This window comes from Micromesistius poutassou (genome assembly GCF_964030765.1).
Source record: "Micromesistius poutassou genome assembly, chromosome: 5".
NCBI lineage: Eukaryota > Metazoa > Chordata > Actinopteri > Gadiformes > Gadidae > Micromesistius > Micromesistius poutassou.
In genome coordinates this window covers 12137690-12164236 of record NC_140275.1, presented here as the reverse complement: position 1 = coordinate 12164236, position 26547 = coordinate 12137690, and the positions used below count along the sequence as shown (strand labels likewise).

The 26547-nt window shown below is 44.3% G+C and overlaps 3 protein-coding genes across 4 annotated transcripts; all 3 read right to left on the bottom strand.

Moving 5' to 3' along the window:
* Positions 1-2359: 2359 nt before the first annotated feature.
* LOC311343702 (P2Y purinoceptor 4-like) lies at positions 2360-3831 on the bottom strand. Its single transcript, XM_084468631.1, has 2 exons — positions 3708-3831; positions 2360-3585 (listed from the first exon to the last, which is right to left on the bottom strand). The coding sequence occupies exons 1-2, from the start codon at positions 3791-3793 to the stop codon at positions 2595-2597; spliced, it is 1077 nt and encodes a 358-aa protein (XP_084324757.1). The 5' UTR covers positions 3794-3831; the 3' UTR covers positions 2360-2594.
* Positions 3832-11096: 7265 nt separating this feature from the next.
* nelfb (negative elongation factor complex member B) lies at positions 11097-17482 on the bottom strand. The gene is made up of 13 exons (XM_084468627.1): positions 17304-17482; positions 16748-16908; positions 16282-16381; positions 15625-15855; positions 14991-15176; positions 14616-14728; positions 14246-14348; positions 13895-13990; positions 13246-13388; positions 12651-12757; positions 12103-12244; positions 11762-11870; positions 11097-11521 (listed from the first exon to the last, which is right to left on the bottom strand). Exons 1-13 carry the CDS (start codon positions 17403-17405, stop codon positions 11357-11359), a joined length of 1758 nt encoding a protein of 585 aa, XP_084324753.1. The 5' UTR covers positions 17406-17482; the 3' UTR covers positions 11097-11356.
* A 1067-nt stretch (positions 17483-18549) lies between these two features.
* Positions 18550-23539, bottom strand: LOC311343694 (uncharacterized protein). Of its 2 annotated transcripts, none has more exons than XM_084468623.1 (12): positions 23036-23539; positions 22597-22671; positions 22296-22445; positions 21936-22079; positions 21190-21267; positions 20907-21056; positions 20686-20778; positions 19869-20507; positions 19653-19757; positions 19325-19423; positions 19113-19217; positions 18550-18999 (listed from the first exon to the last, which is right to left on the bottom strand). In XM_084468623.1, exons 1-12 carry the CDS (start codon positions 23504-23506, stop codon positions 18943-18945), a joined length of 2166 nt encoding a protein of 721 aa, XP_084324749.1. In that variant the 5' UTR covers positions 23507-23539; the 3' UTR covers positions 18550-18942. The 2 variants fall into 2 exon arrangements, with proteins under 2 accessions (XP_084324749.1, XP_084324750.1); XM_084468624.1 differs by having other exon boundaries at positions 21936-22076.
* Between the last annotated feature and the right edge of the window lie 3008 nt (positions 23540-26547).

Sequence of the window (26547 nt, the reverse complement as noted above, 5' to 3'; positions counted from 1 at the left end):
CTGCTGATTGCTGATACACTGTCTCGAGCTGTCATACAAGAGCAAGACATGATAGAAGATGATGTGGCTGATGAGAAGGTGATCTACACTCTGGAGCCCACGGAGGCTCTCAGCACAGCATCTCTGGAAAAGCTCAAGAGGGAAACACAGAAAGACGAGACCCTACAGCTCCTGCAAAACAGACACAGACAGGGCTGGCCACATCACAAGAAACAGGTGGACCTTCGTATGACACAGTTCTGGCCTGTCAGGCACACTGTGTCAGTGAGAGATGGCATTTTGTTTGCTGGTGACAGGATAATCATTCCAAGCGTGCTCAGACAAGAAATGCTGCATCAGTTGCATGTGGCACATCAAGGAATGCAAAGAACAAAAGCCCTAGCCAGAAGATACTTCTACTGGCCAGGAATGATGAGAGACATTGAGCAAATGGTGGAGACCTGCAGTGCATGTCAACAGTTCCAGCCAAGAAACCAAAGAGAGCCATTGATCTCACATGACGTACCTGAGCTTCCGTGGCTCAAGTTGGGAGCAGACATCTTTGAAATTCAAGGTCAGTCATATCTCTTGATAGTGGACTATTTCTCAAAATACCCAGAGGTACTGAACCAGCACACACAGTCATTAGGAAAATGAAATCAGTGTTTTCCAGACTAGGAATTCCAAAAGAGATTGTGTGTGACCATGTACCATTCGCTAGTCAGGAAATGCATAGCTTTGCAACATCATGGGGCATTCAACTCACTCACTCTAGCCCAGGCTATGCACAGTCTAATGGCCTAGCAGAGAGAAATGTCAAAACTGTGAAACAGGTGATCAAGAAGGCACAACAAACAGGAATAGATCCTCTTCTTGCACTTCTCACCCTGAGGAACACGCCTGTCACAGGTATGGAATATTCTCCTGCTCAGATGCTCATGGGCAGGGTACTGAGGAGCACTCTGCCTAGCTCCAGCTCCATTCTCCAGCCTGCAGTACCCCGGAACGCACACTCTGTTCTCCAAGACCTGCAGAAAAGACAGCAACAGTACTACAACAGAGGTACCAGGCGGCTTCCTGAGTTGAGCCCTGGCACCACCGTGCACATGGAAACTGCACAGGGCTGGCGTCCGGCTGTGGTCACTGAAGAGCGAGGTGAACCTCGTTCCTACAACATTGTGGCGTCTTCTGGGCAGCACTACAGACGCAACAGACGCCATCTCAGAAAAACGCCAGTCTGTACTCAGGCTACTTCTGATGCAGACGTTGTCGATGAGGACCCGCCAGACTTGTCAGGTACGGGCACAGCAGAGAGTATGGACTCTCAGCCTTCATCCACGCTGAATTCCACTCACACCAGGAGTGGGAGAGTCGTCAGACCGCCTGAGAGGTTTAAAGACTTTCAGATGGGTCAACGCTGATAGCTTGAGTGATGGACCACTTCTTGCTAAATTGAAAATTGTGAAAAAAAAAAAAAAAAAAAGATAATGTAATATATGAAGAGTGTATGAAACAACAAAATGTGAAATGATGTTTGTTTGGTAACATCTTAAAGAGAAATGTTTGAAGTCTCTTATGTGTTTCTTAAGCAGAAAAGTTTTGTATTTGACATGCCTTATACAGAAGTTGACACAATGTAGATGTTATTCAATCTGTGTCTTGGAGGTATTCACAAATGGAAGAACAATACCAAACATACTAAGTTGAGTTTATTAGTACAGCACATGATTTCATTATAGATGGGTAAGCAATACCAGTGTTGAAGGTTAACATCCATGTTAAGAAAGGGGGATGTAGTATATAGTGCCGCGCACTGATACACTTGTTAATGTGACGTGCGTATGGATATGTGAAATGGGTGTGTAAAGTGACCGATGAGGTTGGCGCAGTTGTTACACGAGCGTGAAATAAATAGACCTTGTTAATTACCTCCCGTGCCTTTTATTAAGAAGATACGGTCATGACCACAAACTATTACAGTTTAGAGGCAATGTTGTATCTAAATGTGGCCTGCTTTTATCATTTTGGCATTATAAATTGTAGCGGCCTAAGGGCCAGAGGGCGAATAATATCTGTAAAAGTGAGGTGTACTAATATTTCTGGTCTTAGTTTGATTGCTCAGAATCGATCAAAATATACAATATTTATATAATTCAGCTATCATTTTTTGGGGGGTAAAAGTACAAGTACCCCCTAGAACCTGCTCATGTAGGCCTACCTGTTCATAACAACAATAACAGATACAGATACAGATTACTTTATTGATCCCAGAAGAGTTTATTTGTTACAGTTGCTTAACTAAAGCCAGGAACATCAGATTAAATATAATATTATACACAGCTAGCAAAATAAACACAAATTACAGCATATGCAGAAATATTCTAATCATGGATAAAATACACATCTGACCAACAGCAGAATGTGATTAAATATGCTTGCATATTTAATCTATTTAATATTTAATATTTAATAATATAATATATAATATAATATAATAATAATAATAATAATAATAATAATTTATATATTGTAAAGTGTATATGTTAGTGAAGCTCAGTAAAGTAAAGTAAGTGACTAAGTGTAAGTGACTCTCAAAGTAAGTGACTAACTAGTTTCTAGTTTGCAGAAAAGCTTGGATTGTTTTGCTGGACCGCTCGCTGACGAAACCTCAGAAACGACAAGGTGTGCGCAAAGTTGTGTGAGCCGAAGCCGTACAAGATGGGATCGAGGAAGCAGTTCACCCCGGTCAACACCCAGGACACGTAGTATCCGGTCTCAGCCCGCAGGAGACTGCGACAGTCTGAGGGGTAGAACTTTTTTAGGACCACCCCCATGGTTCTGGTGACATGAAGCGGTAGGAAGCACACGGCGAATGTCACCAGACACGCCACAATCTTCCGCTGGGATTTGTCCCGACGGGCCCGGCTTCGGGCGGACTGGTGCTGAAGACGGGCCAGCGTGCTCGCCAGGCACCAGTAGCAACCGAGGGACACCGAGAACGGCAGCAGGAACCCGAAGGTAAAGAGCAGCAGGGTGATGTACAGGAGGGAAATGCTGATCTTGGTGTCGTAGATGCTGAGACAATGCTCCCCATTCTCCTCCAGGCTGGAGGGGAGCAGGACGGCCAGGACGGTCGCCTGGATCAGGAGGAGCGACCACATGCCTGCGCACAGCCTGCTCACGAAGGGTTTACTCTTCATGCGTGCGTCCTTGTTGAAGTGGACCACCAGTGTGTAGCGGTGCACGCTGATGAGCATGAGGAACACGGTGCTGCCGTAGAAGTGGGAGCTGAGGAGGGCGATCATCACCTGGCACAGGAAGCGGCCGAAGGGCCAGTGGCTGCCCAGGGCGAGGTGTGTGGCCATCATGGGGACGAGGGGAGTGGCCAAGATGTTACTGAGCGTCAGATGGAGCTGCAGCACCGTTCCGGAGCTCCATTCGTGCGTCCGGAAGCAGAAGACCAAGAGGCTGGCACCGTTGAGGATGGCGCCCAGCAGGAAGACCATACAGAGGAGCACCAAGACAGACAAGTCCTGGGGCTGAACCTGGCAAGGCCCAGCGTCGCTTCTGTTCACCCCTGATATGTTCATGAAGGGGTTGGGAAACCTGGAATATCAGAGAACGCCGGGATGGCATGGACATCAGGGCATGGTACCAGTTCATAAATATAACGACAGCAGGTATTTCTGCAGAAACGTATGGCCTCAGGGTGACCTGAGTTTACCAACCCTGAGTTATGGCCCATGGACTGGACATACGATTGGTTCAGTTTCTCCCAGCACTCAGTCAGGTCGCTGCAGTTCTGCATCATCATCGCTTACACACGTCTGGCCTGCAGGTGCAGAAGCCATGGAATGACCCCTTGTGGCATATTTAGAGTGACTTAGTAAACCAGCTGCTGCAGAGTAGTTAGAGGAATACTTCACCAAATGTACTTGTAATTTATTCATAGCCTCTTTATTATGGGTGGCACTTCTATCAAGAATAACTTAATGTAGTAATGAGAGGTGACCCTTCCGTCAAGTGGACCCAGACCATGCCAGGACAATGCCCCCTCCCCACAGCAGAGCCCCCAGACTGGCTGGGTCAAGCAGTCAGGCTTTTGCTCACAACCATCAGCCAAAAGGTTCTGGGTTTAAACCCCAGTTGTACATGTAGGCATCCTTATGACTGTTGCCATGGCCTAACCCCTACCTGCTCATCACATGTATATGAAGAAAAATCCCTGCATGTCTTAGATAAAAGTGCATGCCTAATGTCTTAATACAATGAGTAGGCCAACAGTTGGGGTTTTGCACCACTTTCAAATGCACATTCTGGTCTGATGGGGAAGAGATGCTTTTCAGTTCTGTTTCTCATTGGTAGCTAATTACATTCATATGTCCAAAGAGACTTACAATAAGTACATTTCTCAGAAGAAAATGAAACCACAATATATCTCGGTACAGTAAGGACGTTCATATTTATATTTATCCTATTTCTCTGTCATTGTTAATTTTAGCCTACCAAGGTTCTGCAAATTAGGAGACTGGCTATCAGAGCTGTTTCTTGCTATATGCAGACTTCTTCTTTTTTTCTAAGGCTTATGATAAATATCAAAGAAATAGCTGAAAATGAACATAAAAGATTAACTTAGTTTCTGCCAAGTTCAAGGCACATTTGCGCAATGATCTGGTCTCAGCAGATACCTTGACTCTGTCGGTTGTTATGTCATATTTGGAAGCTCAATCTGTACATTTTTCCCAAAAAAATCTCACCAGGAGTAACCATTTAAAGGGTTATTTTTCAAAATTTTCTTCCGGGGGAGCAGGCCCCCCTAGCGTTGCTAGGTTACCAACTCACAGCACCACTGCTACAAAAAAATCTAGGGGAAACACAAAAGTAAGTTTATTTTTATTTTTATTTTTTACTGTTTTGGAATGGTGGTTTTTTTTTTATGTTATGCCACCTTGTTATGCCACCTCAAAGTTTACATTAAACATTTTTCAAGAACATACTGTATCTGTTGCATTTATTAATGTACCCTAGCCTGCTTTCCTCTTAAAATGTAACATACTGCTGCATCGTCACAGAATATATGAAAAAGATAGGAATCTCTACCTCAGAATTTGAAAAAATTCTGGCTATCAATAGTTATTTGTATGCATGCAGACTGCCCCTGGAATAAAGTCCCTCCAAAGTCCCTTTATATTCAATACATTGTGTAGTTTTTTCTTCTCTATTTTAGGCTTATTGTATATTTTTCTACTTTCCTGTAATAAAAGTGATAAAAGTACAGGTTTAAGCTCTGGCTTGATTCTGTTGGCGACGTCGTAACAGTAAATTAACTCACCCAGAAGCAGCAGCTGATATGAACCGTTCACTTCTGTCACTGCTGTGAATAGAGCCTGCTGAGGCACGTCCACCAAGAAATAGTCACTTTCATTTCACGCTTTTTTTCAGTTTCATATATGGTCCTTCTCCACGCTTAACTGAAAATCACATAGGCCAAGGAACCAGACGAATCAGCGAGCTCATGTCATTTGCTCTGGCAGGTAGGCCTACAAATACACATTTGAAAATTGGTCCGTTGATGTCCGGCTACTTGTAAACCGGTGTATACTGTAGGACGACTAGGTATGAATTTATGAACATTTTTGCACATAACATATTTCCTTCACATAGTAATTAAGTAGCCTGCGCTTTAATCCAAAGCAATATAATCAATCAAAGATAGGCTACCGTGAAGAGTAGCCTAGGCCTTAACGTATTTCTAAGTAGGCCTATATCTCATGTTAGAGATTATGCATTACACATGTATTCTCTTTCTTAATTATAATATTGTACAGTAATAGAATAGTGATGAGGCCTTATTGCATCTGAGCAAGAGGCTATATATGCGTTTATTTTGTTCTAGTTGACCAATCCGGCTGCATGCTCGGTCGGAACTTCCAGTGGTTTTATGTATTTTGAATATTCATGTAATGGCACATTTGCATGCCAACCAAAAACGACAACATGAATGGCAAGAAATATTGGACTCATAATAAACACCTCGAATAAACCCCAACCGCTGGAAATTGTCACGTAGTGTCTGTATTTCATTGAATTAGCGGTCCGTGAGACATCACAAGCGAGGGAGAAAGCGGCAAACACGTCTACTTGTTTCTACAGGTCTATTTACTGGGCTAATTTAATCGGAAGGTTACAGTTAATTTGCATTGCTCCAGAGCTTCCAACTCTCACGGTTTCACCGTGACACACGTTTTTGCCTGCTTACACACGCGCACACGCCACACATTACTTTCTCACTGCTATAAGGTAGGCCTATGCATTACAAGATTCTACAGAATCTCACGCCAGCGAAAACCCAAAAGTTGCCAGCCCTGTGCTCTCTCTGTGGTGCAGGTAAAAGTGGTGACACGCAAATCTGGACAACCAACGACCGTCAATAGCCACGTGAAATCAACACAGCTAACCCATAAACCGAGGTTATATGCAACCATATAGTTCAACAAATTAACAAGGTGACGAATGGATTTTAATCAGATCATAGGAGTCCATTTTGATGTTGATATGAGCATTGAAGTCTTTTCGCGTTTTAAACCACACCCCTTTTAGAAGTCAGTGGCTCCTGGGTGTAATTAATCTTTATTGTACAGACTTTTTTATGTCAGATTAAAGACATTGGTCCATAGATGATATGTGCAAAATGATTTTTGTCTAAGTAAAAAAACCTAGGATCCTTAAGCCCAGTTCAGACCAAAGATTCGCGACGCAACGACTTGCAACGAGACGGTTTTAGAACGTCGCAGGGGAAAAGTTGCAGCAGTGTGAACTGGTCGTCGCAAGGCGTTGCAAGGAGTCGCCAAAGATTGAACATGTCAAATCGCCAGGTCCAGTTTTAGAACGCAATGATGTGGCTATTTCTCTTCAGCCAATCAGGACACAGCACAGAACAATTTAGGCTTATTAAATAGGCCTACAAGTTGTAGATCCTTATCTTTGGTTCCAGAACAACGATTGTAGATAACGTTAGGCTTGAGCTGATTCATTGACATTATTTTAACGGGACTACCGTTACCGTTACACGTTAGCCGTTGTTATGGTTACATGCTGCCAGTCCGACGTGTTCCCATTCCGACAGTCCTGTGCGCGTATGCAAATTGGCCATGTGCGCCAAACAGAAGAAGGGCCCTATCTTGCGCCCGGCGCAATTTACTTTCTACACCGACGCATGTGTCGTTGTTAGTTTGCACCCGGCGCAAAGCTGATTTTCCCCCGCAGCAACCAGGCACCACTACACTTGCATGTTAAATATTATGATGTCAAAGATTATGCATAGGCCTACGTGTGATACTGCATAGAAATAGCGTGTGGATTGTGGAAACATTTTTTTTCCATAGGGCTGCATGAATGAAGTATAGTAAGCTATGCCATGCGTTAAAATAATAATAATAATAAATATAGTTGCCAGCAACAATAACGGGGTCCTACGGTATAACAGCCATCAGCCTAGCCATCAGCCTAGCCATCAGCCTAGCCATCAGCCTAGCCATCAGCCTAGCCATCAGCCTAGCCATCAGCCTAGCCATCAGCCTAGCAGCCACATATACCATGTGCTCTAGTACTGGCCTCTTGTCAAGCCAGCACCTTCCCCCTCTACCACAAAATGAGAGTCTCATTTTGTGGTTATATAAGGGGAGTCTCATTATGAGACTCCCCTTATATAAGCCAATAAGTCCCAGGTGGACTGATTGGGCCATACCAATAATAAGGGGAACTTCCCTGGCCAAGGCGGGGTTAACCTTCTGCCCCCTAGTGCTCCGGAAGTCCAAATACCACATTAAATATGATGTGAGGGGAGAGACAGTGAGAAGGGATTTTCACATTCTCACATGACCGTATGACCGACAGTATGACAGTATGACCAACAGTATGACAGTATGACTGTATGACCGACAGTATGACAGACAGTATGACTGTATGACAGACAGTATGATTGTATAACTGACAGTATGACCGTATGACTGTATGAATGACAGTATGACCGTATGACTGTATGAACGAAAGTATGACAGTATGACCGTATGACTGTATGAACGACAATATGGCAGTATGACAGTATGACCGACAGTATGACCATAGACTGCCAAGGGCAGGTTGGAGTATATTTTGAGAAATCTAAGTCTTTCCTATGTGGAGGTATGGTGAGCTTGGTTGGTATGTTAATATGCATTGGTATGCCTTAAAAACTGGTTTTCCGGCAGTTAACATATCAAAACAATCATGTTACTAAAGCCTACGGTGTCAAAATCCACTGTCAAACGGATGTTTGCGAAATAACGTGTGTACCCCTTTAAGGCCCATCCTGCATTGTATTGAGGCCATGGTTCAGAAGGGAGAACTTCAAACTAATGTTTTTTGATTGTTTTTTCAGATATAGTCTTCAAATTTGGCATGGGTATACTATGGAATCTCCTCTTAATAGCCACATTCAACAGCTGGGCCTAGGTGTTTTGGATGCAATGTTGGAGCTGTTTAAACGTGTTGTAGAGCTGTATACATGTGCATGTATTTCACTTTAAAATGCATATCTCGGCCGTCTTTTGCCTTATTGCTATTATTTGATCACCCTATAGTCCCACAGTGACCTGGTACATGTGTGCCAAGTTTGGAGCTTTTCCCACTTTCACCACCAAAGGAGTTAATGTGAGGGTGTTTGGTCAAGTTGTGGTCACTGCACTATATCCCGATGGTCTGACCATATGGGTTGCAATGGGAAAGTTGTTCATCATGACAAATGGTGCATGTATACCAAGTTTCATACAAATTGCCCCTTCCTAGTAGTAATGGCAGCCTCTTGAAGTCCTGAACTTCAAGGCCTTGTTATACCACCACCTATGTGTTATTCTGGCCCATCTTTTGATTCCTTAACTAACTCTACGAGTTCTATAAGCCTGCCAATTTTTATAACTTTTGGAGCCAGAAAGTCAGAATAAAAATAATAATACTAACGAATACAATAGGTTTCCTACGGATTCCGTAGGACCCCTAATAATAATACTAACGAATACAATAGGTTTCCTACGGATTCCGTAGGACCCCTAATAACAATAATACATTCGAGAAAGTATATTCCAGGCTTCCAAAACAAAATCTAGTTTTAGGGTAAATGATTGGTTAAATTATTTGGGAAAGAACAGCTGATACAGCGGTAAATTGTAGGCCTACTTTTAAATCAATGCATCTGCAAACACCGTACAGCAAACACATATGTTCTTGACAAAGACATCGTGTACAAGCCCATTACTTTTAGGATTGATGAGTATTTGATCGTGAGAAAACATCGTTTTACCGCGAGTGAGTGAGTGTTTAAAATAATGAATGAATGCGGGTGATGCTTGGTGCGCGTGTGTGTGCACGCCCATCTGTCTAAACACACGCAAATTAAACACGTAAGTGTATGAGAAGGAAATCGAGTCAGTCGACCTGCGATAAGCAGCTGATTCTGAACGAACTCGTCTTCGAGATGGACGTGTTCTAACGCATTTTTAATCAATGAAATGTTAACACAACAGTATATATCTGACCATTTAATTTTCGGGGAATTTTAGGGGAAGCCGAGCTTCCCTTGCAGTCGAGAAGTCGCCACTACGAAAGAATGCAATGTATCCAACTAGCGGGATCTAAACAAACTAAGCTCCAGCGAATTACTACAATGCAGAAGTAGTGGAGAATGGCGAAACACAGCAACTCTAGCCTACTCTCAACCAAAATAAAACTAATCGCAAACCTAAGTTATGTTACTTTTTAGCAGGATGGAAGTGATGCTGATGCGGCTCTCAGCTGTGCCAGAGCGTTCACAGTTGCTAGGGAGACCACCCTGCCGTCGCCGCCCGGTGCAGCAGTGTGAACTGCCCCGTTTTTAGAACGTCTCAGCCCGTCTCGCCGCAAGGAGTCGCAAGGAGTTGCGAGTTGCAAGCAGTTGCGTCGCGAATCTTTGGTCTGAACTGGGCTTAAATGTTGACTGTGGGGGGATCGTGATTGTTGACGGGGGGACGGACGGACCGACGACTGGCAACACGTCGGACTGGCAGCATGTAACCATAACAACGGCTTACGTGTAACGGTAACGGTGGTCCCGTTAAAATAATGTCAATGAATCAGCTCAAGCCTAACGTTATCTACAATCGTTGTTCTGGAACCAAAGATAAGGATCTACAACTTGTAGGCCTATTTAATAAGCCTAAATTGTTCTGTGCTGTGTCCTGATTGGCTGAAGAGAAATAGCCACATCGTTGCGTTCTAAAACTGGACCTGGCGATTTGACATGTTCAATCTTTGGCGACTCCTTGCAACGCCTTGCGACGACCAGTTCACACTGCTGCAACTTTTCCCCTGCGACGTTCTAAAACCGTCTCGTTGCAAGTCGTTGCGTCGCGAATCTTTGGTCTGAACTGGGCTTAAGGGAATTTCGACGGAAGTCATAGGTTCTTGAGGCATAGGCCTATTTGTTCTCCATGAGAATATGCATGTGAGATCAAAGTTTCATGACTTTAAGTTAAAGCGTTCACGAGATATGCTTGTTCAAATTTTGCATTTTTGGACTGTTGCTATAGCGCCACCTTTAGGCCAATCAGTGTGATATATGCTCTCTGTTAATCTTGACTCAGCCTCTGCAGCTGGAGTAAGTTTCATAAAAAGCGTGCGAGCGGTTTAGGCTGTGTAAGTCAGACGTGGCGGAATAATAAAACTAACAATTACAATAGGTTGCATTCGCACTTTGTGCTTGGCACCCTAATTATCAACCTTAATTTTGGTTGATAACAGGTAGGCCTACTTGGGGCCCTACGCGCTCTGCGTACTCTGCGTATGGGGTGCGCCGGCGCTGGGTGGAGCCTAACAAGGAGTTTAACGAGAAGGAGCCCAAAACTGAGTTTAACGAGCATAACGAAGAGGAGACAAAGAAGGAGCATAATGAGCTTAACGAGGTGGAACCAAACAAGGAGCTTAACGAGCTACTGGTGATGACATCAGGTATGACATCAGGACATCGCAAGACTGGGCAGAATTATGTTTCATGATTAAAAAATGATTTTTTTTCTGAACAATATATTTATTTACAGGGTTTTTCTTGCAAGGGCGACTTTTTTTTTTTAAACAGGACCAATTGCAGAGAACATGGACCTGACAACATCTGAAAAATATATTTGGCCCCAAATAATAATAATTCAAAACTACACATTTATTAAAAAAATGGTTCAACTCCCCTCCCTTCCAGGTGCTTAACTAACCAATCCCTGTTGGTCAACTCAAGAATGCAGTACGAGTATGAAAACATGTCAAAATGTCCGTTCAGTCCAATGGAGGTCTATTTACAATGGGACTCTCTCTCTCAAAGAGGAGTGGTGGGCGTCGGGGTCGTCGTGGGAACTGTGACTGGGTGGAGCCCCAGGTCCAGAGAGGGCGGGGCTTCGTCTGGTTGGGGCGGGCTCTTCTTCTGGGCCTCCAGCTTTTCCGTCAGCTGATTGAACAGTTCCTTTACTGGCTCACTGCTCTGCTGCGGTGGTGAGGCGAGAGGGGAAGATGTTTTTGTGTTACATTTACATACATTCATTCATTCCCTTTCATCAATGTTCTTAAGAAGATAAGAGAGGTGAGAGAGATAGGTGAATGCCAATGAGAAATTTTGCTTTTGTAGGCTTTTGCCAATGAAGCAAATAAAATGGAAAGAAGAGAGCGCGGGAGAGAGCGAGCGGGCGAGAGAGAGAGAGAGGGAAGAGAGAGAGACCACACCCACCTGTTTTGGGGGCTCCAGGGTCTTCATGAGGGTCTCCATCAGGGAGGGCAGGACCTTGTGGTGGAGGTGGAGCAGCATACGCAGCGCGTGGCGGTGAACGTTCTCCTTACTGGGCCAGGAGGGAGGATTGTGTTTATGTATGTAAGGACAATGTGTAAAGGAACAGAGGTGTTTGCGGTGTTTGTCAACCAAGTGAAAGGTTCTTCGATCGTTATTCTCTTTGATATGAACGTCTCCTTAATGCCTCAATCGTAAAGTAGTGAAGACTCAATAGAGTACAAAGCAAGACCCTGTTTAACTAATTCAAAGAACTCGAGTTAAACCGTAGCCAAGCGGCTGACCTTGAGAAGGAGGTGAGGAGGAAGCGGTCAAAGATGACGGAGCAGAACTCCTGGGATCCAAACTCATCTGACAGCAGGGTCAGGTGTCCGCTCAGCAGGTGCAGGAAGATGTCCCCGAAGGCCATGTCATTGTGTGTCTCCACTGTAACAAGCACACGCACACACACACACACACACACACACACACACACACACACACACACACACACACACACACACACACACACACACACACACACACACACACACACACACACACACACACACACACATCAATGTTATTAAGAGGTCAAATACATCTTCCGAAGGTGAAGATGGACAGGAGAGTGAGTTGAAACAGAGAGGGAGATAACATCTAACATAGGACCGCAGCTGGGAATCAAACACACAGTCGGTCGCTATATTGCCGATAGGGTTAGTGCAGTATTGGGTCAAGCGACCAATGTTTGCCGATCAGAAGTCTCATTGAACTCTCGCTCATCGCCCTAGACAGATGAAGATGATTCATTGATGATCAGTGGTGAACATATGGATGGACGATTGCTCACCAAGGGCGGGAAGCAGCCTCTGGAGGGCGTTCTTGTTCCTCTGTTTGGTGATGTGGAGGACGAAGTAGAGGCCCATCTCACAAGCCACGCGGTTCTCCTGCAGGTACCTGGAGACCAGCAGACACAACCCTTAACACTGGTCTGCCTGGAGACCAGCAGACACAACCCTTAACACTGGTCTGCCTGGAGACCAGCAGACACAACCCTTAACACTGGTCTGCCTGGAGACCAGCAGACACAACCCTTAACACTGGTCTGCCTGGAGACCAGCAGACACAACCCTTAACACTGGTCTGCCTAGAGACCAGTTGAAACAAACCTTAACACTGGTCTACCTTGGGACTACTAACAGAAACAGGTTTACCATTAGACAGAGCAACACTCATTGGTTTTCCATGAGTTTTTTTTTAATGATAAATCTGAAACTCTTTATTAAACAGCACTGTATACATGCATGTTTAACTTTTATTCAGTGATTCAAATAGTGTAGTCATAGCAAATACTGCATCACATTATCGTGCTCATTGAGGCGTGTTCTAGTCTGGATTCATCTCAGATTGGGCTATCCAACAGTGAGGTCTGTTGAGGAGGTCACCTGGTGAAGGAGTCCGGCAGGGTTGTGGGGTAGGCCGGGGAGCTCTTCTCCTCGCCGGGCAGTCTCTGCTCCACCGTGAACGTGTGGTCGTCCACCACCACCGACATCATGGCTGGCAGGAAGCGTGTCACCACCTCAGGGTCCTAGAGGGCACAGTGTTTAGTATTATTTCTATTATTACTATTATTCATATTTTTTTGAAATTCTATGCATGACATTAAAACGTACTCTACATGCACAGAGATTGTATGCTATATTGCTGTGCAGCCAAGACTGGTAAAAAGTGTTCAGGGTGGGAACACTTTCATTTCCTCACCCTGCAGAAAAACACATGATGAATTCAATTAAGAATAAATTAAAATCAAATTCTGAAGGCCTCACAGAAATAAATTTTCTCCGGGAGAATATCTCAGTAGCGAAACAGGAAACAACAACCCTTTCAGGTTTCATTTATTCGGCAAGGCTCTGTGCCGTCTCCCCCCAGAAGTTATACAACACAGTAGGACAGCTGGATCCCAGATTCCTATGCCACGGGTTGGAAACCACTGACCTAGCCTAACTAATAAAACCACTCCACCATATGGCCATTAGCTAGTTTGATTTAGCAGCTACACAAGTCGAGTGTAAACATCCGCTGGAGAGTCCTTACCAGTCGGGGCTCTTTAAACACCTGGCTGTCAATCATGTCCCATGCGCCCTGTCCTAGACACAGCATCCTCAGCAGCAGCAGCAGGTCTGGGCTCTCCTGGTTAGGTTAGATGAGGCGCATAGAGGACAGGTTACAGCAGGAATTCCCAACCTTGGGGTGGGGACCTCACTTGGGGCCACCTGACATGCATATGGTGTTTTGTGTGAGATTGCTGACTTCTAAACTGCAGATATTACATTATTCATCCTAGGCAAATAGGATGAATACTCTAGGCAGGTTGTAAACAAACGGTATGACATCATGCTAACTCTAGGCAGGGTGTAAAAGGGTACTGTATGACATCATACTTACTCTGGGCAGGGTGTCCTGACTGATGAGCTCCTGCAGGTTCCGGACGGTACTCAGAACCAGAGTGTTGCAGGCAAACGGGTCGCAAAGGATCATGGACAAGTCCCTGGAAGAGGAACCAAAGAGGGATTACAATCATGCCAACATTAATGATGACTTTGGGAGGGAAAAAAATATTTGAGACTCGTGCTTCTTAAGGGCGGGCGATGGAAGAAGACTTTCACATTTTAAAATGAATTACTTTTAACCGAAAGTGAAAGAAGTGAGGCAGAGAAATTAAAAACTATTCGTCAGTAGTGCTATCTAGTTCAAAGGGCAAAAACAACTGGACTAGTCTTTCTTACTAGAGGCAGGCAGCTCGTAAGACACTCACCCTAGAACCTGCTCCTGTCCTTTCTTCACTCCGTCCAGGAAGCCCTGCAGTTCTCTGGCTCGTTTGACGTCCACAAACTTCTCCCTGATGCAGGCGTCCAGGCACCAGGTGAACTGTCCATCCGAGCGGAAATAATGAACGTTTTGACAGATGATCATTTTTTTTAGTATCTCAATTTCAGTTAAAACTGAAATAGTATCTACTATCATACACTTAAACTTTCAACAGTTTGTCTGTCCGTCTGTCTGTGTCAACAAACTTGTGGAGAACGATTATTCGTCAAGTGTCTTGCTCAAGGAACCCCTGGTACTTACAATCCCGGGAAAGAGGATAGAACCATTGACTCCTTTGTTTAAATAAAGGTTTGAAGGGTACCTTGTGGCAGGGGTCCACGGAGCAGATCTCGCTGATGTCCAGGTCGTGCAGGGACATGAGCAGCTCTGCGCGCAGAGTGCAGTAGTGCACGTTGCGCGTGCGCAGGAACAGCGTGCGCAGGAACTGCAGCACCATGTCGTACAGCTTAACGTTCTTCCCGATCATCTGGGTCAGCTTCAAAACCACCTTTAGGGGAGGAGAACATTACCTCAAGAACTACAGTCATGTGGTTAATCTGGTGGAGAGAAGATAGTTCACTAATCTACACTAGCATTACAGTCATGTAGTTTCCCTGGGAGAGAGGATAAAGCTCCCTCAACTTCATTAGAGCCGAAACCTCTCCTTAAGAAAAACAACATGACACTTTTTTTCTTTTAAGTACAATTGTTGAGAAATCAGTTCTTAAACAGTTGAATGTGCATCTTAATATCTTGAGTATGATGTAATTCTGTATTTTTTGTATTGTATTTGAAATGTTTTGTCTCTCTTTTTGGTTCATGGTTCATCTGCTACTGTCCTATACTTGACACTGTGACACATATATGAATTCCCTATCTGGGATGAATAAAATGCCATCTTATCCGAGAGTGCATTTGAGAAGTTTCAGCGTGGCGTGTGATGCACTGGGTCCCACCTCTCCCTGGCGCCGGGCTTTGGGCGAGGGGCTGAAGAAGTTGTGGAGGACCGAGAGCTCGGTGCTGAACAGCGCCCCCTCCTTCTCCACGATGTACTGCTTGAGCAGCGGTGACACCTCGTCCCCGAACAGCGCTTGGTTGTCCTGCCAGATCTGCCGCTTCACCTCCACGCCACACACCTTGTACAGCTCCTTGTCCGCCATCACCATCTTCAGCTTCTTCTCCGGCACCTGCACAGCACCACCACCAGCGGAGTGTTAGGAGGGGGCAGGATAGACTGGTGGTAAGGGAGCATGACGTCCCAATGGAAAGGCACTGGGTTCACGATTCCTATCCGCAGCACCTGCTTTGGAATGGTTTCAGTATGCACCGTCGGTCAATTTAATAGAAACGTCTGCTATATCACTAAATGGTAAAAGAGTAGGAGTGATCGAACGCATACATGGAGGGGCACAGTCTAGTGTGTGAGTGTTGGACTCCCCCAGACGAAAGTGGCTGGGTTTGATCCCAAATGTATTTAAGTATCCTTGAGCAAGATGGCCACCTGAACCCTACAGGCTCCTTAATGACATGTTTCGTATTATTTTGACCATTTCCTTATAAGTTTTGGTTGTTTTGAATATAGGCAAAGACATAGATAAACAAGTCAGACTTGCCTTTGGTAGATGTTTCAGCACCTGCATGACCACTGGCTGTATTGAGGGCATCTTTACCAATGGAAAGCTCTTCTCCAGCAACTCCTCCAGCTTCCCAAATCTGGAAAGAGTACAGAACATTAGTCTTTTCTCTCTCAACCGCCTCTTCTCATTCATTAGTAAGATAACTGTATTAATAATTATAGCATCAGTACAATTGGCCATTTCAAGATATAAAAAATAGATAAAGATAATATAGAAATAAAATAAGTACAACAAAAAACTCAAATGTGCACTACGGCGATAAAATATTATGAAAAATAAATTATTATAGTGTGAATAAAGAAGTGTTAGTGGATGTGGATGCATCTATTGCCAAATTAACTGAATGTGTTTCAGCGTTAAAACAGAGGAAGATACAAAAAGACACAAAACAACTGTAGCCTGCAGGATGTCAAATAAAACACAACGCCGCCTAGGCGCCAACCTGTCCTCCTCCTTTCCCTCTGCGATGACGGCCACCCTCTCCGTTAGGTTGTCTCGGAGTTCGTCGAACACCGACTGATGGAAGTCTAGCCGCGGCGTGCCGTGGAGGTCCAAGAACGGCAGAGCGGACTGCAGGGTCGGCAACAGAATGCCATTCTCCGTCTGGAAGACGAGACATCCAAGTCATCAAAAAAGCGGAACATATTGGGTGTGAATTCATATCCTTGTCGGTTGTTTAGGACTTATTGAGTGCTCGGCAGGTGACATGTGCACATTGGGGACCGAACCCAGTACATTTCGCCTGGGAGTCAACGATCCAATACTAACTATACTAGACCTTATAGGCCTACTGTTTATTATGTATACAAGTTAGTACAATATATATATTATTATGTATATATACATATATTGCATGCAGAGAGAGAGAGAGAGAATTTACATTTAAAATGCATGTTAGGTTCTACATTAAATCACACAAACATGTACTATAAATATAAATAGCACGTAATAGAATAACATGGAATATAAATATCGTGAAAGATGATCGATCACATTACCTGGAATTGATCAATAGCTTTCAAAGGCTCTGTGCAGTTTGTGAGCGTTTCTTTGAGGTCCTCGCCATTGGATATTCCCAATTCAGGCAGTCCGGCAAACATCTTTGATCGATTAATTTATGTTAACAGCGAGAAACATCGAAAAAGTTGCAACAATACGCTTCAAAAACACCGCTGGACTCGGGCTCTTTCTGCTGTAACACCAGCTTCCGGTGTGGGCGGGTACTGCAGCAACAGTTCGTAAAAACACGGCAAGAGGGGCCAGAGTTCCGCACAAAAAGCTTTAATAACTAATGATGGCTTGGTAGGGTTATAAAAGGACCAACTTGTTTTACGTCGTCAATTAGGGATGTCCGCAACTAAGATTTAGCTTTTTGTTTAATCGGATTCGTCTGACCAGACCCATCGTCCCACTGATGCCGAATCATGATGTACCTTTGGAACATATGCAGCTCAAGACTTTTGCGTGGTTCATGTGCTTGGAAATAATCAGGTGGCTTATCAGAGTTTCCCACAGCGGTCTGCGGGCCAGGCGCAGCGGGCTACGCTAAATGACAGATCACATCTACAAACCTATTCACTTCTCACGATATGACGACATGTGTGCGTGTGGGTTCATGTCAACATCTGCATTCCATTTGACAGAAAATATAAACCCTTGTATACTATATTACAGACGAATAGTGAATCGTATCATTATTCATCGATGAAATCAAATATGGTCTGTGTGGAGACGGAGAGCTCCGTTCGGTCATGATTACGCACGGTGTTAACATCATATCATCACAAAACACCCATTGACAAAGAAAATGTAGCAGAATTTAAAAGTAAATACGAATTTAAAAAGCACGTGAATGATGCCTTTCAGCGTATGCTATATAAAAAATAATGCACCATTCCATTTAGCTAAACAGCGAAAATTGGGAATCATTTTCACCAGAGCAATTGGTTTGGTGAGTGACATTTAACTTTTTTTGGCTCACCTTCAATGGTTTCGAAATTCTGCCAAGTTTAGAAGTTATTCATTCCTGACATTGACACCTCTAGAACAACGATTTAGAATGTGCTCTGTTCTGTGCTCTGAAAATGTGAAAAAATAAAAAAAAATCTGAAAAAAGACTGGATAGTGCCATTGCCTTTACAATAAGGCTTGTCAATCAAATAATGACATTTATTGAAAACCGCCCACAGAAGAATGGGTTAATTCTAACAAAAAAAAACATTGCATAACTCAGACTTATCCTTATAGAAGACAAGCAACTGCTGTGGTATCTCTCATTTAGCAACCCCATCCTCCCAATGAAATGTCCCGCTGTAACGCACGACCTTCCCGACAGACGACTCGACTATTACAGAGGAAGTTGACCAATTATCGTAAATTGAATATTCGAATGTCGAATATTCGAGGTCAACTCTATAATGTCAATAAATGATTGGATTTCCTTGCCATGTATTTATTTACACATTTATGAATTTATATTATTAATAGTATTAATAATACTTAATAGTAAACTCCAATCCTCAATCAACTTTAAATAACTACCCTTTTAATTCTACTACATGTACTTTTACTACATCCTTTACCAGTATTACATATGACAAAAATGAAGTCTAGGGGTTGGTAAGAACCGTTGTCCTCCTAGTCTGGCGTGGTCTTCTTATGCACCTGTACGTCGACTGCTGAGGGCACTGTTGTCTGGAAATAAGATTTAAAAAAAAAAACATGGTAAATGTTCTGTATCACCGTCATAAGAGTGAATAGTGTTGTGACCACTATTCACGGAGCCTTAACCACGGCTAGAGAACTACCTGGTCCCCTCCACTCTCCTCCAGCCCCAGCAGAGCCTCCAGAGTCGTTGCCTCACTTGGTGGGAGTTCCTGGACCCCTGGCTGTGGACCGGTGGCAGAATGTTCCTTTGGAGAACGTATTTAATGAGTCAATTAAGTACAATACAAATAACCGATCAATGTTTTGTGTTATGACGACTATTCACGATGACGTGATAAATAGAAAGAGCTACCTGGTCCCCGCCGCCCTCCTCCAGCCCCAGCAGAGCCTCCAGGGACGTGACCTCGCTGGCTGACAGCTCCTGGACCCCTTGCTGTGGACCAGAATGTTCCTTTGGAGGACATGCACATGCTATTAGCATAGGCAATATTAAATAGACCTTGAAAAAAATACAGTTTGGCATTTTGTTCCTCTCAGTTTTAAAGTTAGGATTTTTTCATTGGAAAAAAAAAAAAAAGAAAGAAAGAGAGCAGAAAAGAGCCATCATTTGGAACTAAACAAGCCAAAAAACATCCCCTCCCCCCCTCTCCCTATGTTTTAATAACCTTAATAATAACTACCTGGTCCCCTCCGCTCTCCTCCAGCCCCAGCAGAGCCTCTAGAGACGTTGCCTCACTTGGTGGGAGTTCCTGGACACCCGGCTGTGGACCGGAGGCAGAATGTTCCTTTGGAGAACGTACACGTTCTATTAGTAAATGGGATATCAAATAGCCTTTGACCAAGAATGACCAATCAAAATGTGCAGTCTGTTACGCTCCCATACACACTTTACACACCTGTTCCCCAGCCAGGCTTTGCTCATGTAGTACCAATTCCGATTCTTGTCCTTCTCCGATGTGATTGACGGTGTGGATGACGTTGTTTTTTTTCGTGGCCATCTTTCTCTTGGAGGAAACGCAACAGCCCAACCGGGAAAGCCTCGCCAGGCAGCGTTTGTTCGCCCCTCCCTGCCGCAGGAGCAGCGAGTTGCGATGCTGCATGGCGTTCATCTGGTGGACGCGGGCGCGGAGAAGGGTGGCTCCGCCCATCACCGTCGCACCCTTTTTGGTCTTGGTGTACGAGGACTCCGAGGATGGGCGTCCGTCGAAAGACGCCGAACTGACGCACTCCAGAAACTTCAGGAAGGTGGGTGCGTTGGCTTTCCACTCCGACACGACGTCGTTCAACTCAAACTTGTCCAAGGCGTCCTGGGTGGTTTGGCGCAGCACCGATCCGAACCGTACGCTCGTGAGTTTTATAGCTTCGTCTTTCACCCGTTTCAACACCTCGTCGATCATGATGTGATCCATGCCAGGGATCTTCATGAGACACCTGGGAAGTCTGTAGTGCTCGGCCCGGACTAAGGCGTCGGCTACTCTTTCGAGCGGCCCGGTGATGATTCGTGAATGCTTCCATTTGGGAGTAGTCACGATGATCTTGAATACAAAAAGGGAAACGTCTCTCAGTAAACAATGTGTGTACTTTTGTACAGTTGTCTTTACAACTGCATAGTATGAACAAGCACATCATCTTCTCCGCTGCATTAGTATACTTTTATTTAATGAACACAAATATTGGTAGATGAGATGTTTGTCGAACCAGTGCAACACTAACCCTGGCGGTTGACCGTTGACCTGTGCCGATATCGTGTATTTTAGGTGGCGGATGCACAGAGAACTCCCTGGCCGTGGTGCCAACAGTGTCCTCCTGTCATAGTGTAGACAAGGGAGAGAAGTGGCGCTCGTCACAATAGCATCACAACACAAAAAGGCTGGCGAAGCCGAGTGTGTAGTGATGGACAGACTCTATAGAAGGAGCGGTGATGGAGAACCTACCTGGACAGACTGTGTAGAAGGAGCCCTTAGAGAGGACTCTGATGGGGCTGTCAACAGAGACACGCCGGCTGGCAAGGTCCCTGGCGCAGCAGTGGACGTTGCCATGGAGACACCGTCAGCATCCTTCTGTAACACCTTTCCTACTGCAGCCTTTAGAGAAGGCCGGGGCAGTGGGAAGATGAAGGAGCAGAGGAAGTGTTAGAAGTACAAAAGATGTGCTCATTGGCCATTGATTAATTTCTTGTGTTGTTCATTGGCCGCATTGTGTATTAAAGAGACAAACCTGAACATCCCTCAGAGACCACAGGACAGGAAGCTTTTTGGGTGTGGAAACTGTGGCCTTAGTTCTGTCAACAGTATCCTGTTAATAGATAACAATAGCATCAAATACGGTTGGGTGATATGTAATCCCGGATCCAGCAGTGCTACTATGTCATAGCAGAACTTCTGGGGGGAGACAGAACAGAGTCTGGCCAGAATTAAGGAATTACGTTGTGGAATTTGCCTTGTGTCCTTTACATTTACATTTAGGGCATTTAGCAGACACTTTTATCCAAAGCGACTTACAATAAGTACATTTGTCATAAGAAATGAAACAATATATCGCCGTCGGTACAGTAAAGATGTTCATAGAACCGAGGGCAAGTAATAACAATCGCCAGGCTAACCCCATTCCCCGTATACAGCAGTAATGGCTAGCTACTGCAGATGCTACACAACTAAGTACAAGCTACACAACATGCATACACAACACAATTAAGTGTCCTCTAGTTGAAAGGTGCACCGCCACATGTAGATAAGCATCTCACCCAATACTATGTCAATACTCATTGGTTTTCTTTTGTGTGGTTCGACACAAACATTTTGGACAAAGTGACCAACAGACAACAAGAAATAAAAAATAATAAAGTTGTCCCAAATAATCCATCACCATTCAGCCCTGCACTGATTCATCTTATCACCAAACCCTAGCATCGAATGACAAGCTGCTGATAGACTCCATAGTAGGAGCGGTGATGGAGGACGTACCTGGACAGACTCTGTAGAAGGAGCGCTTAGAGAGGACTCTGGAAGTGCGTTCGCCAGATACACAGCGTTTGGTGAGAGCTGGGGTGCAGCGGTGGACGCTGCCGTAGAGACACCATCAGCATCCTTCTGTGACACCAGTTGCTTCTTGTGTTGAGAAAAATGACAAAAAAGCAACAGTTAGGATGCAAACCCATGGTTTACAAAATAATATAGCCTAATCTACAACCGTATTATCATACGGCACGTAAACAGGATTTGACCCAGTTCCTGGGGCCTCAATGGGCTATTCAAAGCCCACCCACCGTCTTCTAGATTGTAGAGGGGACAGCTGTGTTTGGACACATTCTCAACAGGCCGTACCTCGACAGACTGCGTAGAAGGAGAGCTGATGGAGGACTCCGGAGGTGCTGTCAGCAGAGTCACAGTGGCGGGTTGGTCCCCTGGCACGGCGGTGGATGTTGCCGTGGAGACACCATCAGCATCCTTCTGTGAAACCTTTCCTACTGCAGCCTTTAGAGAAGGCCGGAGGAGGTGGAAGAGGGAGGGGAAGAGGAAGTGTTACAATAAAACTAAAGTACAGTTGCTGCGCGATGGAAGATACGCTCATTGGTCCAAACTGATCCACTGGAGTTGTTCATTGGCAATGATCTGTGAGACAAACCTTAACGTCCCTCAGAGACCAAAGGACAGGAAGCGGTTTGGGGGTTGAACGTATGGCCTTCGTTTGGTCAGTATCCTGTATTCATGTAAACAAGGGAGAAAAGTAGGGTTTCTTTACAATAGCTTCCAGCATAGACAACGCCTTTCAGATAGAAATAGTAGGGGAATAGTCATTGAACTATGGCGAATCAGATGGGTAATTTAAATAACACTATTTTTCCAACACATTTTTGCTCATGGAAGTGCAGAATAAATCAAACAGTAGGTCCTATCACACTGTTTACAAAATGTTGCAATGCAATCACATTTGCAATAGATATAAAAAATGTATCCAAACTTGGACAAGGGCATTTTTTGAGAAATGTTTTCGAACCTGTCAACTCACTTTCAATGAAAGAAACCAAAAACACAATCATGAATCCTAATTGACCGTCACTCACCATTGGTGGGGACTTCTGAGTAGTCGTTCCGCCAGGGCATCCCGGAGCTGCAGGAGTTGCAAGGCTCAGTGTTGCAGCAACTTGGCGCTGAACACCACCACGTCTGTTTGCATACTTTGTTTTTTTTCGCGGCGGCTTGGGCGCTATTTCGGCCGCTGTCGCACCTCTTTTTTTTTTTGTGAACACACTTTTTGCAGCCATGTCCCTAATAGCAGTTCCCCGCCTTTCCACATCTATTTTGTGTTTGTAATAACGAGTGAGATGTTGTTTACAGCGGACACACACAGCCGTGAGGTCGTCTTCTGAAGAGACAGGTCCCGTAATGTCTTCAAGTGCTAGAGTGAACAATGGTTTACCGGTACTGGGGACTAAGTCACAGCGGTCTTTAAGAGAACTGAAGTCGTCTCCACATAGTCGACAGACTCCGCGCATTAACTTTTTGGGTTTAGATTTAATTGATTTGGAATCCATATCTAACCCTATCAGGGAAAAAATCTATCCTGGAATGGCGGCGGCTGCTTACTATGGTCGGTTAGCATCCGGTCTGTTTTCTTTACTTCCTGTGAGCTGTGTGCGTCAGTTAACAGTCCCCGGTGAAACCACGGGGTCAAACAGACGGCAGCACAAAGATGAGGGGACAGAGAAGAAGGGTATGAGAACAAAAACAACAACGACAGTGACAATGAGAATAAATATGGAGGGCTTTTTACGAAGAGTTTAACATAGAAAAATCTGAAAATGAAAACGGAAACGGTTATCCCTCCCTCGGAAGTCCCTCCCTCTTTCCCGCTACAAACGAGGTTGCAGGTTACTAACGCCAAGAACACACTCTGCCAATAGGTGTCAGTATAGTCGTCAGGTTACTAATGCCCAGAACAACTCAGCCAGTAAGTGTCAGTATTGCCTTGTTTAAGCCAAAACACCACTCGACTTCATCTGCCTTATTGAAGTGGTAAAAACGTGTATGTTCGATGAATATTTCAGTTTACACTATAGTATTATACAATGCCATTTGCTACTGCCTTTATCAATGTATAAGGCATTGTGTTTAGGAAATGGTCCAAAAGCAAATAATGTAATTATACATAGACAGTAAAGTAAACTAAATGAAAATAAATATTATATTCACACCCTGTTAATCTAGTTTAACAGTAAAAGTATTTAAGATAATGTTTTTTTTTTCCCTTTAAGCAAATAAGTGATTTAAAGGCCAGTATCTGTTTTATTTTAATAATTAATTAAAAAATGTTGTCTTTGAATATAATTAAATAATGCATAATTATTTGTGTCACTTTTTTGGCTATATAAACTTGACTATAAGATCAAATCTGATAAATAGCTTATGAGATCTACACCAAGAAAGATAAGTAGTGTTGTGAGTTTAAGAATTTGTTTGGTTTCACACTTCTTGTGTGTGTATAGACATGCTTGTTTGTGTGTGTGTGTGTGTGTGTGTGTGTGTGTGTGTGTGTGTGTGTGTGTGTGTGTGTGTGTGTGTGTGTGTGTGTGTGTGTGTGTGTGTGTGTGTGTGTGTGTGTGGTACAGTTTGTATGTGTGTGGTACAGTTTGTGTGTGTGTGTGTGTGTGTGTGTGTGACACACTGAGTAAGTGTTTGTGAGTGTGTGCATGTGTGTGTGTGTGTGTGTGTGTGTGTGTGTGTGTGTGTGTGTGTGCATGCGTGCGTGTGAGTGAGTGTTTGTGTGTGTATCAGAGTTCGAACCGAACTGTGCATGACACTGCAGCCTGGCTGGCTGGCTGGCTGAAAGACAGAGAGAGAGAGAGAGAGGGGGGGGAGAGAGAGAGAGAGAGAGACTGAACAGAGCGATGGGACAACACAAATGGCATGGAGGTCAAGAGGTCACCAACATAATTCAGAGTGTAGATAAATCAGAAATGTCCAAGAAGGCACCTGATGGCTCTGCTCTAAAATGGTTCTCTTCTAAACAACCGCCCCATGTCTCAAAGCACTTATGTCAAACTGTGTCTCAGACTCTCTGAAGTCTTTTCAGGGTCTATAGTACGGTTCTGTCACTCATAAACTAACCAAAGAAACAAAACAAAGTATGAATATTTTTCCTCAGTACATTTGTTCCAGTTATATTGGTGTCCCATGTAGTCATGTTCAGAATGATAATACATATTAAAAGGGCAAATTGATTTCATTAAAACAATAATATTCTCAAGCGAAAAATAAAAAAAACCTTTGCATAGAAATGGAAAGGAATAGTCTTTAGCGATCTGTAGAGTGATTGAGTTATCATCGTGATTATTTGTGTTTTTATTATTAATCATCCACATTCAAAGGCAGGACATAATGAGTTGTGTCTTACGCAGGGGCCGGGGGGTCTCTGTAGGGCCACTGCTGCATACTGGGACACAGGCCGCTCAGAGGGCATTCACACCTTGTTAAGTTTTACAACTTGTGCATTTGTCGGGTCCCGGGCCCTTACTGGCCCCGCCACTCAGACCATGCTTTGAAGTGACCCTCCCTGTCAGCCAGGAGGTGGTGGTGGAGGAGGAGGCAGTGGGGGTGGTTGTGGAGGGTGTGGTGCTGTTGGTGGTAGAGGAGGAGGAGGAGGTGGTAGTGGTGGTGGAGGGTGTGGTTGTGGTGGTTGGTGATGGTGGTGGAGGCGGAGAAGTTGGTGATGGAGGGTGTGGTGGTGGTGGTGGTGGTGGTGTTGGAAGGTGTGGTGGTGGTGTTAGAAGGTGTGGTGTTGGCGCTGGTGGTGGTGGTGGTGGCAGTGGAGATGATGGAGAACGTGGTGGGGGTGGTGAAGACACATCATGTGGAGATACCCTCTCATAAAGGGTGATGCAGAGCCTCAAGTCTGTATATGACCTGCTGGTTAGAACCAGAAGCTTGGAACCAAAGTAAGATCCAATCCTAGGTTGTGTTTCTGTTAAAACCAACCAGGGGTCTGGGTCTCAAAGGACCTGGAACCTGAAACCTTAACAACAATCATATGGGGAAACATGCCCAAGCAGGTTCCCATCTTGCACATCTTAATGTTGTTTTAAATGGATCTACAGTGCAGATCATATCCACACAGTGCCAACTAGTGGTTGAGAAAAGATTGTGACCTGAATAATGCCATTTGGGTACACCACTATCAACCCCGAACCAGAACTACAACCATTAAGTCAGGAACTAGAGATGTTTCCATACCATTTTTTCCTTCCCGATACCAATTCCGAATCCTGAACTTATATCGGCCGATACTGAGAACGATTTATTTTGTGGGATATCTAATATTTATTTATTTTAATAACTGTACACTACAGACCCTGTGTGAATTTGATATGATCACTATCATTATTGGATGGCCTGGGTCGTGTTAAACCCTTTGTAAATCACAAACAAATGCATACAGCATCTAGCATTGTAACGACTAATAGCACTTGTTTTTATTGAAAATAAAAAAATAATCTCTTATGATGACAGGAATGTACTTATTGTAAGACACTTTGGATCAAAGCCTCTACCAAATAACAAAAAATGTAATGTAAATACA

What these genes read in the sequence shown, in the direction of transcription:
- nelfb (XM_084468627.1), bottom strand. Translation starts at nt 17,405, where the DNA reads ATGTTTGCCGGACTGCCTGAATTGGGAATATCCAATGGCGAGGACCTC. An exon ending in GGACAGGAGCAGGTTCTAGG is followed by an intron (nt 14,349 to 14,615) that starts GTGAGTGTCTTA and finishes TTCCTCTTCCAG; the next exon opens with GGACTTGTCCATGATCCTTT. An exon ending in TGTTTAAAGAGCCCCGACTG is followed by an intron (nt 13,389 to 13,894) that starts GTAAGGACTCTC and finishes TGTGCCCTCTAG; the next exon opens with GACCCTGAGGTGGTGACACG.
- LOC311343694 (XM_084468623.1), bottom strand. Translation starts at nt 23,506, where the DNA reads ATGGATTCCAAATCAATTAAATCTAAACCCAAAAAGTTAATGCGCGGA. An exon ending in GGTCTCTGAGGGACGTTAAG is followed by an intron (nt 22,446 to 22,596) that starts GTTTGTCTCACA and finishes CCTTCTCTAAAG; the next exon opens with GCTGCAGTAGGAAAGGTTTC. An exon ending in GGTCTCTGAGGGATGTTCAG is followed by an intron (nt 21,057 to 21,189) that starts GTTTGTCTCTTT and finishes CCTTCTCTAAAG; the next exon opens with GCTGCAGTAGGAAAGGTGTT.
- LOC311343702 (XM_084468631.1), bottom strand. Translation starts at nt 3,793, where the DNA reads ATGATGATGCAGAACTGCAGCGACCTGACTGAGTGCTGGGAGAAACTG. An exon ending in TCCATGGGCCATAACTCAGG is followed by an intron (nt 3,586 to 3,707) that starts GTTGGTAAACTC and finishes CTGATATTCCAG; the next exon opens with GTTTCCCAACCCCTTCATGA.